This window comes from Malaclemys terrapin, chromosome 12 (genome assembly GCF_027887155.1).
Source record: "Malaclemys terrapin pileata isolate rMalTer1 chromosome 12, rMalTer1.hap1, whole genome shotgun sequence".
NCBI classification, from domain to species: domain Eukaryota; kingdom Metazoa; phylum Chordata; order Testudines; family Emydidae; genus Malaclemys; species Malaclemys terrapin.
In genome coordinates this window covers 31,973,718-31,990,881 of record NC_071516.1, presented here as the reverse complement: position 1 = coordinate 31,990,881, position 17,164 = coordinate 31,973,718, and the positions used below count along the sequence as shown (strand labels likewise).

The following is a 17,164-nucleotide window of genomic DNA, read 5'->3' as shown; positions in this document are numbered from 1 at the left end:
CGATTGCCATCTCCACAGGGGCAGAGTTAAGGTTGGGGAGATTGAGATTTTTTTTTCCTGTTCCATGGTGTGGCAGAATCAAAGAAGCAGAAAAAACCAGGTTTCAAATTTGTGTTTCCTGCCAGGCTCTCTTCTCAAGATCTGATGACCATATGCTGTGCTGCAAGTGCCTGGGAGAGGGTCGTTCATCCTATAGGTGTTTATTCTGCTGGACCTCTACTCCCAGAGCCTGCAAAGATAGGGAGACTGACTGACTTGCAGCTCTTCCTCCTCAAGGAGGCTCTTGAGGCCAGACCCTCTGTATCCGAAGAGTCCTTAGATCTAGTCTCTGCCCCTGTGGCTTCCAGTGATTCCAGTGGACTGAAGGGCTCCAAGAAGCTGCAGCCCCCAGTGGGGGCAGTGCTAGATCCTATGACTCCCTCAGTCAAGCCCCCACAGTTACAAATGTCTGAACTGAGGGCCGTGCAGTTGGATCCAGTTGCCCTGGTTCTGCAGAAGAGGTTGAAAGATGGTTCAGCCACTCTCTCTGGTGCCGTACCTTGTGCTTTCTAACTCTATAATCATGTCAGAACTCCTGTAGTTGCAGAACCAGGGTTGGTTTTGACATCTGCTTCCAGATGCAGGAAGACAAACTTCACTGGTGTGTCTGAACTGGGGCCATCAGTGTGTTTGGTTTTGGTGTTGTGGTGCCAAGGAAGAAGAAACATAGGGACCAATTGGCCGCTGGCAGCAGTGCCAATTTCCGTGCATCAGAGCTGTCAGATCAGTCTGTTTCAGAGAAGGGCACTATGGTTCCATAGTGGAGCCCTGACCCATCTTCAGCTTCATTAGTAAGGGAGATATATTTGTGTATAACAACAGATCTGATGTCCAACTCTTCAAATCCGCGATTGGCTCCTGCTTTGGTTCTGTCTACATCCTCGGTTCCAGAAAGCTCTGTCACCGTGGCAGCCCAGGTTCACATTCGGGTCCAGTTCAGGCTTCTAAGAGAAAGCATGCTTCCCTGGTTCCGAGATTATCTTCCTCATCTCTGGTTAGAAAGAAGAGACGAAAAAGAGTTGCTGGTCTCTCCTCAAAGCACCATGTGCTTCATCCTCCCAGAATCCCTACAGGGTCTCCTCCAGATCTTCAGGATCTGTCGTCCCCAGTGCACTTTAACTAGGATCCAGATCCCTACCAAGAGGAAAGATGCAGAGATCTGTGGCTTGATTCATACCTCTTTCTCCTGCCTCCTGTATTCAAGTTAACAAGTTTGTTGGGGGGCGCATTGTTGGGGAGACTGGTAGTTCTGGGGCCTGGGGCCTTATTGGGGGCCACCTCAGGAATTCTTCAGCTACTCTGTGTGAGTGGAATGGTAATGTTTCATCTGCAGCCTGGTGCTGGCGGAACCACTCTCATGGGAACCCCTGGCAGGGCCTCGTCAGGAGGTAAGGAGGCATACTCATAAGCATGGGACTAGGTCTTCCTCAAAATCAAAGTGGATGCTCCTTCCACAAGTTTGAGCCATGCGGATGGAGCTCACGCTAAATCCCACAGGCATGAAAAGAAATCCCACAAACAGTGGGATCCAGTGGTTCCAAGAACCAGTTCACTGGCACCCCACAAGACACAGGATCCTCCCGTTCTGCCCGTGGTGCCAGCACCAATACCAGGCAAAGAGAGGGTGCTTCTGACACTGTGAAGATCCGGAACCGTATCTGAGCCACAGCACATTTGCCTTTCCAAACCAGGAGTCACTCCATCCATCAGGCTCCCCCCATTGTTACCTATGGGTTTCAGAACCCAAAGCAGTGGGTAACGTAACTGTTTCTCTCCAGGTGGTGTCAGGGATAAATCAATAGGGACACAGCTCCTATGTCTGATGAAATGATTGATACAAACGAGAAAGCTTTTACCTAAAACTTTTTTTAATTAGGACACACACACACACACACACACACACACACACACACACAATTCTCTACATTGGTGAACTCAAACACACAACATTTGCACAGGAGTTCCCTTCGCTCTGATTCCCCACTGATGATACTCACAATGGACACCCCGCTGCTAGGTTGGGGGGCACACCTGCACAGCCACACAATCCATGGTCGCTGGTCCTCATCAAAATCAACATTACACATGAACTTACTGGAGCTGCAGGCAGTCCGCAGTGCATGTTCATGCTTCCTGCGTCTCCTGTCCGGGAGCACGTGAGTTGCTTGCACACACTAGTGTGACCAGGGACAGCTGCCAGTGAGACTGGTGCCTGCCCCAGTGGGCAGGGCTGGATGCAATATAGCCACGCCGGAGGAGCTCCCCGGGCTGGACATTGGCTCCCACAAGTGGCAGTACAACATACCACTGCTTTTGCTGCTATGGTTCCTGGCTTGGGTGCTGGCCGTGGCCTTGCTGGTCTCGCTTGTTGTCGCTAGAGCCCTGCAGCTCCATGGATATCGGCATTCGCCGATATAAATTTTGTATCCACGCAGGGCTCTGTCCAGGGTTCAGAGACAATGAAATGACTTATTCAGAGGAGATAAGACACATTAATAACAAGGTCTACTACAAGGCATACCTACCTTCACAAATGGAAGAAATTCCATACATGTAGCCAGAATAGGCAAACAATGGCAACTACTTCTCCTTTACCAATGGTATTGGATTACATACTGGAACTGAAGAAATTGGGTGTCTCAATGAGCTCCATCAGAGTACACCTTGCAGCAATCATGGCATTTCCACCACAAAGTGGACAAGTTCTCAATCTTCGCCCACCCTACCACTGAACATTTTCTGAAGTCTTTGTAACCTCTACCTGGAAATACGTGCCTTCACGCCATCATAGGACCTCAGTCTGGTGCTGCAATGTCTGGGCTCCCTTTTGAATCATTGGTGACATGCTCACTTCTCCACCTCTTGATGAAGATCCTCGTTGCTATCACACCTGCCCAACGAGTGGGATAACTGGGGGCCGTCATGGGACATCCACCATACAGAGTAATTTTCAAAAAATAAAGTTACCCTATGACCACTCCCTATGTTTCTACCTATAATAGTTTCATTATCCATTTGTATCAACCCATCCATGGCAACAAACAAGAAGCAGCACTTTATATCCTACATGGTCATAGGGTACTAGCTTTTTACACTGGAGACTTTCCGAAAGACTTTCATTTTCAAGTTATTTCTTTCCATCATGGAACTATCTAAGGGGGACACCATATTCAAAGAAATATCAGGGGGTAGCTGTGTTAGTCTGTATCCACAAAAACAATGAGGAGTCTGGTGGCACCTTAAAGACTAACAGATTTATTTGGGCATAAGCTTTCGTGGGTTGAAAACCCACTTCTTCAGATGCATGGAGTGAAAATTACAGATGCAGGCATTATTATACGGACAAATGAAGAGAAGGGAGTGACCTTACAAGTGGAGAACTAGTGTTGACAGGGCCAATTCAATCAGGGTGGATGTAGTCCACTCCCAATAATTAATGAGGAGGTGTCAATACCAGGAGAGGGACAGTTGCTTTTGTAGTGAGCTCGTCACTCCCAGTCCCTATTCAAGCCCAAACTAATGGTGTTAAATGTGTTACAGGACAGGCCCAACAAGGAAAATTACAGAATACCACTGGCCATCACATACAGCCCCCAGCTAAAACCTCTCTCCAATGTTTAAAGATCTAGAAAACATTACCTATGAGGGAAGATTGAAAAAATTGGGTTTGTTTAGTCTGGAGAAGAGAAGACTGAGAGGGGACGTTACAGCTTTCTAGTACATAAAAGATTGCTAGAAGGAGGAGGGGAAAAAATAGTTCTCCTTAACCACTGAGAATAGGACAAGAAGCAGTGGGCTTAAATTGCAGTAAGGGCGGTTTAGGTTGGACATTAGGAAAAACTACAGGGTAGTTAAGCAGTGAAATAAATTGCCTAGGGGTCTGATTAGACATCAGACCAGGGCCCAGGTGGAGGTAGAGGTAAGGTTAATATTGTCAACCTTGGAGAAGCTAGGCATATTGATAAACATGCAGAAATCGACACTCTCCTCTGTCCAAAGGATAGAAATCATAGGGGCAATTCTTCCAGAAGCCCAGTTCTGGGCCCTGGGCTCAATCATAAAATGCATCAGAAACTAACTTATCACCACAGCAATAAACTGCCTGAAATGTTGGGGCACATGGCATCGTGCACTTACATGGTGAAACATGTGAGATTGCAACTCAGACCCCTTCAAGCCTGGCCAGAGTCAGTGTACCGACCAGTCGGGATTGCTTGGATATGGTCGTCACACTTCCCCATCCTTCGGTGGCTGGATCCAGAGAGACTTTGTGCAGGTGTCCCATTCTCGAAACTTCAGCCGTCCATGTCTATAGTCACCCATGCTTCTGTGCTTGGCTGGGGGGCTCATTTCGGGGTCCTCTGGTCCCAGGCAGAGCTCTCACTACAAATCAACCTGAGAGAACTCAGAGCAGTGCCCCTTGCCTGCCAGGCATTCCGATTCCATCTGAAAGGCAAATGCATATTGATGCTTGCAGACAACACTACAGCAATGTTCTATATAAACAGACAGGGTGCTCCTGTCACCTATGCAAGGAAGCTCTCCACCTGTGTGAATTCTGAAATCCCACTCGAGCCACCTTGAAGCCTCCTGTCTCCTGGGGGCACAGAATGAACTAGTGCATCGCCTCAGCAGATCCTTCTCCAAGCCTGAATGTTCCATCCGCCCAGACTTCATGAAGGACATTTTCCAGAGATGGGGAACTCCCCAAATAGACCTGTTTTGCAACAAGACCCAACAAAAAGTTTCTACAGTTTTGCTCCTTCCTGAATTACATCCTGGGTTCACTCTGACGTGTTTTTTTCCTCTCGTGAAAAGTCTATCTCCCCCCACCACCACCACCACTCCACTCTTTCTCTCCCCACCCCCTCTTCCTCTCATACACAAGGGCCTGCTGAAGGTCAGAGAGGAAGGAACAAACCTGATCCTGATAGCCCGGCTTGGCCTCAACAGCACGGTTCACCACTGTTCTGGACCTCATCAATCGGCCTACCTCCATTTCCAGATCTCATCTCCCAAGGCCATGGACGCTTACTTCACCTGATTTCTTTGTGATGTATATGATTAAAATATGACCATGTAGATCACTGTTGCTACCACTGTTATATAATTGCAACAAATATTGCACAAAGTATGTCATGTAAGGTGTCAATGGAAAGGTTATGATTTGCTGATACATGCATATAAATAGGATAATTATATCCTTTTTGTATCTGAAATTATGAATATTGGCTGTATACCAGTATATTTCAAATATGTTTGCACCTGGGTAACATCCACAAGATATTTAGCCAGCACATTGTGAAAGACCTATTCAAGGTGAATGGCCAATCAAAGAACACTTAACTCACAGTGGTCCATGAAAAAAGCCTATCCACACCTGATGGACCTTCCTGAGGACATTCTAGCTAGAGTGTGGGTAATGGCTGCCCTGACTCAAAGCATGCAAGGGCATGTGCCTAAACACTAAACTCCATCTTGTGTGCCTCTGCTTTTCCACAAACTGCGCAGAGGGCTTTGTTTGGGATAATGAGTTTTCCCCTCCACATGGCATAAGCTATAAAAGGCTCTGGAAACATCTCCATTTTGCCTCTTTCCTGCTCTGGACTGTGGACTTATACTAAATGCGAGCATTCTAACCAAGCGACTGAGGACCTTACAATTAATTGGGAGCAATCAGAGACATAACCAATTAGCAGTTTATGCCATCATTGCTTTAAGCCTGATCCAAGAACTTTGCAATTATTGTATGTATTTGATTCCTTTAATCAATTTTAATTCTCACTGGTTTCTTTTTATAAATAAGCCTTTAGATATTAGATTCTAAAGGATTGGCTGTAAGCATGTATTTGGGTAAGATCTGAAATATTCATTAACTTGGTGGGTAATGTGTCCAATCCTTTGGGATTGGTAGAATGTTTCATTTGATGAACAAGATTTTCAGTAATCCCCATCATATTTGACTTGGCTGTCTGTGAGGAAGCCGAAGGCTGGGTTGCTTTAAGGAAACTGTTTTGGCTAAATCTGTGTAACCTGTAAGGTATTTTAGATGCTGATTTGTTACTAGCTTGGTGGATCTAAGTATTGTCTGCCCCATTCTTTGCAGTTTGACCTAATTGAGCAACCTCAGTGTGGCCCCTGGAACCCTGGTCACACCCTTCATTTCACATCCTGGAGTCTCCATGGCTGAACCTCTTGGAGCTAGCATGCTCCAGTCCAGTTCAGGAAGATTTTAGTGAGCAGAAAGCTGTCCACTAGGACCACGTATCTGGCAAAGTGGAAAAGGTTCTTGATCTGGTCAGAACAGATAGGGGTCTCACCCACCCGATCATCAGTATCATGTATCCTGCACTACTTGCTGCACCTGAAGCAGCAAGGATGGTTGTTGTCATCGATCAGAGTCCACCTGGCTGTGATTTCAGCTTTTCACCCATGGGTGAATGGCTGAATCATCTTTGCAAGCCCGATCTGTAGTTGTTTTCTTAAGGGCCTGGACAGACTGTACCCTCAGGTGAGACAACCTATCCTGTCCTGGGGCCTTAACCTGGTGTTATCAAGGCTAATGGGTTCCCCATTCAAGCCTTTGGCAAGGTATTCTCTACTCTACTTGTCTTTGATGGCCATTACCTCAGCCAGAAGGGTCTCGGAGATTAGACCCTTACTTCAGAACCTCCATACACAGTTTTCGTCAAGGACAATGTCCAACTGCGCCCTCACCCAGCCTTTCTTCCAAAAGTCACAATTCCATAATAACCAGGACATATTTCTTCCGGTGTTCTACCCAAAGTGCATGCCAACAAACAGGAACAGAGACTCCATTCACTAGATGTCAGACAGGCGCTTGCCTTCTACATAGAAAGGACTAAATCGCTTCGGAAAACGACTCAGCTTTTCATGGCGGTGGCAGACAGGATGAAGAGCCTTTCAGTCTCAGCCCAGAGAATTTCATCATGGATCACGTACTGTATCTGCACATGCTACAACATAGCAAAAGTCCCTGCACCTGCCCTGATGGCACATTCCACAAGGTCACAAGCGTCTTCAGTGGCATTTGTGGCACAGGTTCCCATCCAGGATATCAGTGGAGCAGCAATGTGGTGTTTGGTCCACACTTTTGCAGCTAACTACGCTATCACTCAACAGGCCAGAGACAATGCCACATTCAGCAGAGCGGTGCTTCAGTCTGCTTGTCAGTGAACTCTAAATCCTCCTCCTATACCTGCTTTGGGAGTCACCTACATTGAAATGCACATGAGGAAGTAGTCGAAAAAGAAAAAACGGTTACTAACCTTCCGTAACTACTGTTCTTTGAAATGTGTTGCTCATGTCCCTCCAACCTCCCCCCACCCCCGCCTGCCCCTCTGTTGGAGTTAGCTGGCAAGAATGAACTGAGGGGGTGGCAGGGCTCTATATACCGGTGCTATGAGGGCATGGCTCCAAGGGGCATCGGAGCTGACCCGACAAACACCATTGAGGGAAAAACTTTCTGGCGGCAGTGCAAATGGTGCACACACACCCCTACATTGGAAAGGTCATGAGTAACACATCTCGAAGAACAACATTTATGAAATGTTAGTAACTCTTTTTTGTCCTGCCATGAGTACAGGGGACTGGACTAGATGACCTCTCAAGGTCTCTTCTAGTCCTATGATTCTATGTGGGACCCAACCAGGCACTGCTACTAAAAATCTTCGATTTACAAGCGCAGTGGTGCATATGCACCTAAAGTGGAGCACCCACAGGGACAATCATCTCAAAGAACCTCAGTTACTGTACAGGGTGAGTAACCTTCTCTTCAGAGCACCCAAACATAGTTACCCAAAGTCTGAGATGGTTTTGAGTGATTACCAGATGGGCTTCCAGGGGCCCTCCTTCCATCCAGCTGATGGGGAGTTTGGGAGTCAGCTCCTTGCCCAAAGAAAAGTTCCTTCTGGACTACTCTGAGGTGCTTACTTTTTCTTAATCTTTTATAGCTAACTCTCACAAAACACACAACTCCTAGTTGCCGCATTCGGCAAAGCCAAATTGCTGCAGTTGCAATGGGTTACCATAGTAACCCCTACTGGGTCTGCAATTTTTAGTATTTCTAGCCATAATAAACTTGTATGTCCGGGGCATCCAAATCCAATGTCTCTATCCACTTACTTTCTTCCATTCTTGTGGTCTGTTAACTCTTTTCACCTCCTCCCTTTCTGATAAGCAAAGCTGTAACTGCAGCAATTTGGCCTTGCCTATGCGAGCCATGCAGTTATTCCTAGTTATGTCGTGTTCTGCTTTTAATCAATGGTGGCTAAATACAACCAAAACGTCTGCGGTTTAGTTTGGTCAAATTCTGGTATTACGTCACTGCTAGACAGATTATTTTTCCACCATGGGATATGTCCCCAGTATGGGACCCCTTACCATCTGCTCCAATAACATACACCCTTGTACCAACTCTGGTACCACCATTTGAACTGGACTCCTTTCTCCTCCTCTGTTGAATCAGAAGTGGTAGAGGACCTGACCATGTCTTATCACCCCTACATGCCTTCATGGAGACATCCACATCCATGGCAGCATCCACCACTTTCACCACCTGGGAGCCACTGGTACTCCATGCTGCAAAGGATTCTAACAGGTACTCAGGTCAGCTGTTGGAGGAACCCTTTAGTCCGGTCTCAGCAATGCCTCTTCATCTCCGGGTGAAGTGGTGACCGCAGCATCCCCTTCTCCTCCGGATGACTTCAGGCAATTTCAAGAACTGTTCTGGAAAGTCATGGGGAAACTCCAAATTCCCCTGGAAGAAATCCAAGACACCCAGCATAAGCTGCTTGATATTCTCCACACCTTAGGACCAGCCAGAATTGCCCAGCCAATTAATAAAGCTTTTCTGGAGCCGGCCACAACAGCATGGCACATCCCTTCCACATGCACGGCTACCCCCAAAGGGTCTGAAAAGTGTTATGTTCCTGTCGAGGGGTCCGAGTTAATTTTTTTGCACGCTTCTCCAAACTCTCTCTAGTTATCCAAATGGTGACTGAACAAGCCAACCATACCCTTAATCTACACCAGCTGATAAGGAGGGCAAGTATTTGGACCTTTTGGCCTTCAATTCAGGATCATGAACTATCAGGTGGTATTACATAAGAACGTCCATACTGGGTCAGACCAAAGGTCCATCTAGCCCAGTATCCTGTCTACCGACAGTGGCCAATGCCAGGTGCCCCAGAAGGCGTGAACCTAACAGGCAATGATCAAGTGATCTCTTTCCTGCCATCCATCTCCACCTCTGGCAAACAGAGGCTAGAGACACCATTCCTTACCCATCCTGGCTAATAGCCATTAATGGACGTAACCACCATGAATTTATCCAGTTCTCTTTTAAACGCTGTTATAGTCCTAGCCTTCACAACCTCCTCAGGTAAGTTCCACAAGTTGACTGTGCACTGCGTGAAAAAGAACTTCCTTGTATTTGTTTTAAACCTGCTGCCTATTAATTTCATTTAGTGACCCCTAGTTCTTGTATTATGGGAATAAGTAAATAACTTTTCCTTATCTACTTTCTCCACGTCACTCATAATTTTATATACCTCTATCATATCCCCCCTTAGTCTCCTCTTTTCCAAAAGTCCTAGCCTCTTTAATCTCTCCTCATATGGGACCTGTTCCAAACCCCTAATCATTTTAGTTGCCCTTTTCTGAACCTTTTCTAATGCCAGTATACCTTTTTTGAGATGAGGAGACCACATCTGTACGCAGTATTTGAGATGTGGGCATACCATCGATTTAGCCAAATATGACTTCCTGAATTACAGTAAGTTTGAGGAATTTACTGATAGTGTGCCTCAACACGATTGGGCTCGTTTTCAGGCACTTATTGAGAAAGGGAAGCTGGTAGCCAGAACAGCCCTTCAGTTGATGGTAGATGCAGCAGATACCTCCTCCAGGGCCATGGCTACAGCCATAGTTATGCGTAGGGAGTCTTGGCTCCATTCCTCTGGTTTCCCAAGGGAGGTAGGTACAGAATACAACTGAAGACATCCCTTTTGAAGAATCCCATCATTTTAACCAAAAGATGGATGAATTGTTACATACCCTCAAGGATTCCAGAGCCACCCTTTGCTCTCTCAGCATCTACACTCCTGCCCCAAAGCGCAAGTTCCACTGTTCACCATACACTCAATGTTATATGGCCCCCCAGTTCTATCCTCAGAGACCTTATGAGCCCCTGAGGAAATGCCAGAAAACTAGAGATCTCTCCTCCCAGGACCCCCTTTGCAGGCTTCGATGTAGTAGCTACAACCTCTAGCCAAGAGGTATTTCTGAGGCAACCCCAGGAGCTGCCAACCACTATGCCTACCACCTCACAACCCCCCCTTATGCCCTTTGCAGGTTGTTTAGCACTCTTTCCCATGCTTGGAGTGTCACAACAATGGACAAATTGGTTAATGTCTTCCACCATGGCTACATGATCAAATTTATCACATTACCTTCTCAAAGACTCTCCCTCCCAGTTCCTGTTCAGAGACCACTCTCATGACAGTATCCTCACCCAAGAGGTGAACTCCTTATTACAACGGGAGTGGTAGAACACGGTCCCCTGGAATATCAGTGAATGGGAATTTTTATTCAACTTAGTTCCTGATACTCAAGAAGAAAGGTGGGTGGAGACCAATCCTTGATTTCAGACATCTCAGTTGCTTCGTTCAGACTTAAATTTCAAATATGGCAATCCGCTAAACCCAGATGATGGACAATACATTAGCGTTGTATTACATCATCAAGCAGGGGAGTGCTCACTCTGTTTTCCTGTGCACAGAGGCTGTAAGTTTAGGGGATTAGTGTATTTGCTGTGACATTTATCTTGTAGCCCCATACCTGGCAGGAGAAAGCAATGTAGTTGTGAATCATCTCAGCAGAGAGAGCTCCCAAATTAAGTTGCTTCAGACCATATTCTCCATCTAGCAGGAGTGGACCAGATGCGGACCTGTTCACAGCAAGGATCAACGAAGTGTCATCTCTTCTGATCCAGAGCGGGCAGACAGTCAATCCCTGTCAGATGCCTTTCTTCTACACTGTGGGAGTGGCTTCGTGTTCACTTTGCGTGCCCCCTTCCATTGATCCAGATTGTTGTAAGAAGTTTCAGGACAGGGCAAGGATGTCCCAGCTTGGCCACATTAGCAGTGGTTTATTGATCATCTTCAGCTGTCTTTAATGCATCTTCCTCTGTCCCCAGATCTCCTGTCCCAGCAGGAGGGCAGGATCTTTCATCCAGAACCCATGGTCTCTTCACCTGATGGCGTGGGTGATCGTACTTTCACTCTCTCTATGCTTGACCAGTGTTCTTTGACAGCATAGGCTAACTAACTCAACAGTCAACTAGAAGTTGTTACCATTTAAAGTTGACCAGATTTCAGACGTGCGTGAAGGGACGCTCTGATTTCCCCTGTATATGCTTTCATTCCTTGTGTTCTGAAATACTTAACCTCTGATTCCTTAAGTACATTATCTAACTCCTCATGAAAAGTGCATTTGGCAGCCATCTCTGCATATCCTACTCTAGCTGATAGCTGGTCACTGGTTGGTGGTTGTTTGGTTAAAAGATTTATGATGGGTTTGTCAAAAGTGTATACCCCATTAGCGATCCTGTCCCTTCTTGGGACCTCAACTTGGTGTTGCCATGCTGGTAAAATAGCCCTCTGAACCTTTGGCTAAATGTTCTTTCTTTGATTTCTCTATCAAAACAGCTTTCATTTTTGCCATCACATTGATTAGGAGAGTGAGTGAGTTGAATGCCCTTATGGCTCAATCCACCTTTCACTTCTTTTTCATCAAGGCAAGATAATTCTCAGACCTGATCCCAGATTCTTACCTAAAGTGCTGTCTGATTTCCACATCAATCAGACCATTAATTTGTTAGCTTCCCCTCCTTCCCCCCAGCCTCACTCTAATAAGTGAGAATTTATCCTATATAATTCATATGTCAGAAGGGTCCTCACCTATTCTCTGGGCAGAACTCAAAGCTTTCGGAAATTTGTCTAGATAGTTTGCGTCTTATGTGAGAACCACATGGTGTGTATGGTGTCTTCTCAGACTGTTTCTCTGTGGATTAAACAGTATATTACTGAATGCGATGCACTGGTAAAAGTTCCTGCACCTGCTGTGATTTGACCATATTCCATGAGCTGTGACTACTTACTTTGCTTGCCTGAGGCAGATCCCAATTGCTGAAATTTGCAAAAGCTGCAACCTGGACTTTGGTGCATTCTTTCACTAAGCCTGATGCTCTGTACTTGGCTTCTAGGGTGCAAGCTGCATTTGGCAAAGCAGTGCTTCAATCACTATTCAACTAGAACTCAGCTCCCACCTCTGGGTCAGTTGTCAGAACTGCTTATCAGTCTACCCCCATATATGGGAATATGCACTTAAAGAAGAAATAAAGGTTACCTACTTGTAACTGGAGTTCTTTGAGAGGGTTCTGCATATTCACATTTCCCACCCAGTTTCCCTTCTCAATCAGAGTCCTTGTTTGTTCTGTGTCTCAGGCTTTGAGGTGGAACTGAGCTGATGAGAGCACTCCACCCACACTCTAGTCTTATCAGTGTCTCCTGACCCTGAGGGAAGGGGAAGGGGGTGTAAGAGTGCTCTGAAATGGATAGAAAGAAATTTTACCATAAGACACCACAAGGCGGCACAGTATCCATAAGTGTGAATCTGCAGAGCCATTTCAAAGTTTTACAAGTTTTGAGTATCAGGTCACAAGTTAATACTCACTTATGTTGTGGGCAAAAAAGTGTTTTTAAATTTGCTATTTTATATTCGCCTTTTTGGGGGGAAAGGGAGGATTTCAGGAACCTCTTGACCAAATAAACCCAAATATTCATATTGACTCTATCCCTATCTCAATTGGTATAGCAGTTTTTATTTTTGTTTGAGTATTCATATGCGCTTTAGAGACCTTTGAAAATTAACTCTAAACAAAAAATTCTGCTAATCTTAACTATGGTGCTCCCATGATAACACTTTCTTTGCTGGCTTAGACAGTTTTCATCTGATTCCAAAAAAGGATTCATGATTTCGCTGTAATCACATTATACAACTTAATCTAAACATAAAAGTGCTTTTAAAAAAATCTTGTGCTTTCTCTGTAAGTAATTCCTAGGTGCTGGTAGCAGCTCCATAAGTTTAAATTGCACCAGACTTGGCTTAGTCAGGTCTTTAAAACCTCTGTCATTTAGCCAGTTGCCTTCTTTAGAAACCTCAGAATGGAAAACCACTGACATGTCTGAGTTTTTGAAGATACTGCAAGTACTGATGAGCGTGCCTGGGCTAAGATATAAACATTAAAAAAACACTGTTATGAAACTTAGGTTAGGGTTATCTCTCCCCTTCCCCCCGCCCCCGCGGTTTCTCTTGCTAAATACCCACAGTCCCTGCAAACCACAAACTTTACATACACACTAGTCACCTATGTCTGCCAATGCAAGTTGAAAATGTTTACATTTAAAATTTAAAAAGTTGTTCCCCTAATTTATCATGACATTAGGCAGTTTCACCAAGAATAAATGGCAGAGCTCACCATCTCCATCTGACCAGGGAGGAAGAATTGGCAGCTGGAGCACCTGGTGATAGTGGCTGTCTGAAGGAGGAAGGAAAATGGGGTGTGAATGCACCATTTGTTGGGAGCAGGGGGAAAAAGGAGGTGAGCAAGAGTGTGTATGTATGAAGTTGGTGTTGCCATCCATGTCTCCCTTGACACACTCCCATTTTCCCTGCACTAAGGCTGCCTGGCTGAAGAACATGTATTTTCTGTCCATATACTGGTAGTCCAGTCTGATGAACCTCTTGTGGCGTGTCAGATTGACACTTACCAATCAGTGAGCTATAGATGGCTAGCTGTCTGGGGCAGCTGCTGGAAGAGGAGACCTTGTAGCTGACAGAACTTCAATATGTCTCCCCCTCTTGCACCTTTCCAGAATAGCGGGGGACACTGAAGGAGCCAGGAGAGGGGAAGACAGCGCTAAAGCGATGTAGGGACTGAGCTAAGAGTCCCATTCCTATGGCAACTGCCAAATCACTGCTTAAATGAGTTAGTTTGTTTGATGAACCAGACTATTTGTTTATGGATGTGCATTTGCTGTGGCATGTGTTAAATTAGGTGTGATACATGCAGCATATGGTGGTTGGGTTACTAGTGATCTATGTGTTTGGATCTATTGGCATCAATATTTATTTCCTGCGCTTTGTGGTTTTGCATTATTGATGAAATCCATTTGAGGAACATAGTGTCCTCTAATAGTGTTTTGTGTGTAGGAAGGAATTTGATATGACACACTTTGGCCTTAATCATTTTGTTTACTAATAATCAGAAATAGAAATAATCTTTTTAAAAATTTGTCTGTGATTGGTATATACCAAAGGGTTATTCAGATTATATAATTCTCCTTTCCTTTATATTATGGTTGCACCTAGAGGTGTCAACCAAGTCAGGGTCCCATTGTTCTAGACACTATACAAGCATACATAAAATGATGGTTCCTTTCTCAGAGAGCTTACAATCTAAAATATGACATAACAGGTGATTTAGACCAAAAAGGTGAGAGCAGAAAGATAGGTTAGCAAACTATAGAATGTGCACATTTCTTTGTCCGCAGTAAAGTAAATTCCTGGCTGTGCCATGTATGACCTAGGGAAAATGACTTAATCTTTGTGTTTCTCACATATAAAATAGAAGTAGTGCCTTCTTTTTTTCTTCCCTTTGTCTGTCTTGTCTAAGCTCTTCTGGGCATTGACTTTCTTTTACTATATATGTACAGCACAACTGCAATCTTGGTTGGTGTCATTATGTGCTACCATAATACAAATAAATAATAATGTAATTTGTATTAATTTGGCACTCTTCACTTTAGTGCTGCTGAAAAATACTTGAGCACATCGTGATAGGAAATTGCAATAACCAGCAGAAGACTGTTCGTTTTTCTTTTTGCATTTGAGCTGTCCATGGTTGCATAAAGTAACAGATCTAAGTTAAAATGTGTATAATGCAGAATGGGTGCCTAATTGTGAGCTGTCCTTTCTAAAATAAACTGCAGTTTTATCTAATTTCAGCTGTTAAAGACAAAGAGAAGAATAAAGAGAAGAAATCCAAAGACTGTGTAAGGTCAAAGTCGAAGAAGAAGAAAAAGAAATTTAAGTCTGGTAAAATACACTTTTTTCTCTCTCCCCACCCCCACCCCCCCATAGAAAGTGGCCTTAGTTTTTCAGTTTGACTCTCTTGACCCCAGTTCAAAGTTTTCCATGACCAGTGACAGTATATAGGAGAGATTGTACTGTTTTGTCTTTAATCACCACCAATTCTGATGTAATAATCCATTAAAGGTGAAGTCTGAATAGCATGGCATTTTCTTGCTGATTGAAGGGCACGGCCATTGAGGTAGATGGCTGATAAAAAACAAATGAATCAGTAAATAAATGTATGTGCCCAAGAACAACTTCTCCAAAACATCCTTCTCCGCAAAAAGCGTACAAATCAGTGCTCTTGGAAGTGATGACGTGACAATATTTTTTTTCTTTTCTGTCACTGTTCTCAATAGGAGTTGCTGGATGCAGACCATTTCTGAAAATCTGGCCAGTTTGTTTAGTTGTCTAACTGGGAGCTGCGCTCTTTGAAAATGTAGCCTTAGTTGAGGGTTTTGAGCAATTTTGAAAATCTAACCCCAACTTATCATTGTCCTTCATAGCTATTGTTCTTCTTTGACTTGTGTGTCAGTGTGGATCCCACTGTATGTGTGCATGTTCTCATGTGCTCAAGATTGGATTCTTTTGAATAGCATTATCCTTCGGGTCTGCGCCTGTGCCACCTCTATGCTTCCATGTGAGGGCATAAAGGGCAGAGAAGTCTGTATTCTCCCTCAGTTCCCTCTGAACTGTCAGTGACAGTAAGACGGAACCCAGAGAATTTCTGACCCACTACTTCTACAGAGCTTCAAATTTTATCCCTTTTTGACCAGATTCGTGAAGAAAATTCATGTTCGCACCTCTTCTTGCTTTTTTTTTTAATTTGGGCTTTCCAAAAAAAAAAAAAAAAAAAGAGAAGAGATCACCCTTGAACAAAAGGGTGAAGCATTTTGCACCAACATCATGGGCTCTAAGCAGTCAGGAATCAAACCCTGCTCATCCTGTGATGGTCTCATCCCTCTTACTGGTGGACACACCTATATTCTAAGCTCAACAACTCTGTCCAGGATTGTCCTCCCCATCAATGAGGGCATACTGGAGCCAACTAAAGGACTCCGGCAAACCTGGGCCACTCTTCCATTTCTAAAAAAAATATTAGGTGACCCCAAAAGGTATATTTTTATGCCCACCCAAACACAGGATATTTAGGGGGGGAATGTCCACAGTTCAGAACAAATTTAGTCCTGAAAAGGTACTCCCAAATACAAATATCCAAAGAAGTTAGTCCTGTTTTGTGTAAAACATACTTCTCAGTACTACTTCAACTCCAGAGGCAAAGTACCATGATTTGTTTGAAAAATAACTGCCTCACCTGGGAGAAGGTCATTTGCTTTGTAATCCAGTTACTGAGAGGTTAGAGTGGAGGTTGAAAACAAAGAAAAGTCTACAATTTTTTTATTTTCTGTTTGTTTATTTCGGGAAGGGGAATAAAGCCGCAGAAAAGGCAGGATGAACAAATAAATGTATGCTAAGTACACCAAGAAGCAGAAGAGTTGTGTGCAGAATGCTGCTTATTCACTGCAGAAAAAAAATATAGATCGGTTGAAAACCCTCCTCATGGTGTATGACAAGCAACATGAAGGGCATCTGAATTACTCTTATGTGCTTGAAGACTCAGAGAATCCGCCTGATACCACCACTAGCATATGACAACAAAGGAGCTGGAGTTAGCCACGATAGAGCTCTGCAAGCTGGAACTAGCAGAAGAAGAGTGTGAGAGTATCTGCAGAGGGTGGCAGAAATAGAAGGCAAGAAAAGGCAATAGACAGGCAAGGAAGAGAGACTGCACGCCCTGAGCATACTGGCCTTACAAAAGCCCATGGGTAATACTCCCTCAGGGGCATCCAGCAGGGACAAGCTTTGCCCTGTATACACAGAGAGATTGGAAAGTATCTCTCCATTTTTG

General features: G+C 44.6%; 1 protein-coding gene across 4 annotated transcripts in view; it reads left to right on the top strand.

Moving 5' to 3' along the window:
* Positions 1 to 17,164, top strand: part of PHF20 (PHD finger protein 20) — a 158,081-nt gene that overhangs the window by 88,242 nt on the left and 52,675 nt on the right. For all 4 annotated transcript variants that reach the window (XM_054045843.1, XM_054045842.1, XM_054045841.1 and 1 more), the window contains one exon: positions 15,130 to 15,219. In XM_054045843.1, coding sequence (XP_053901818.1) covers positions 15,130 to 15,219 — 90 coding nt within the window. The remainder of the gene's footprint in view (positions 1 to 15,129; positions 15,220 to 17,164) is intronic.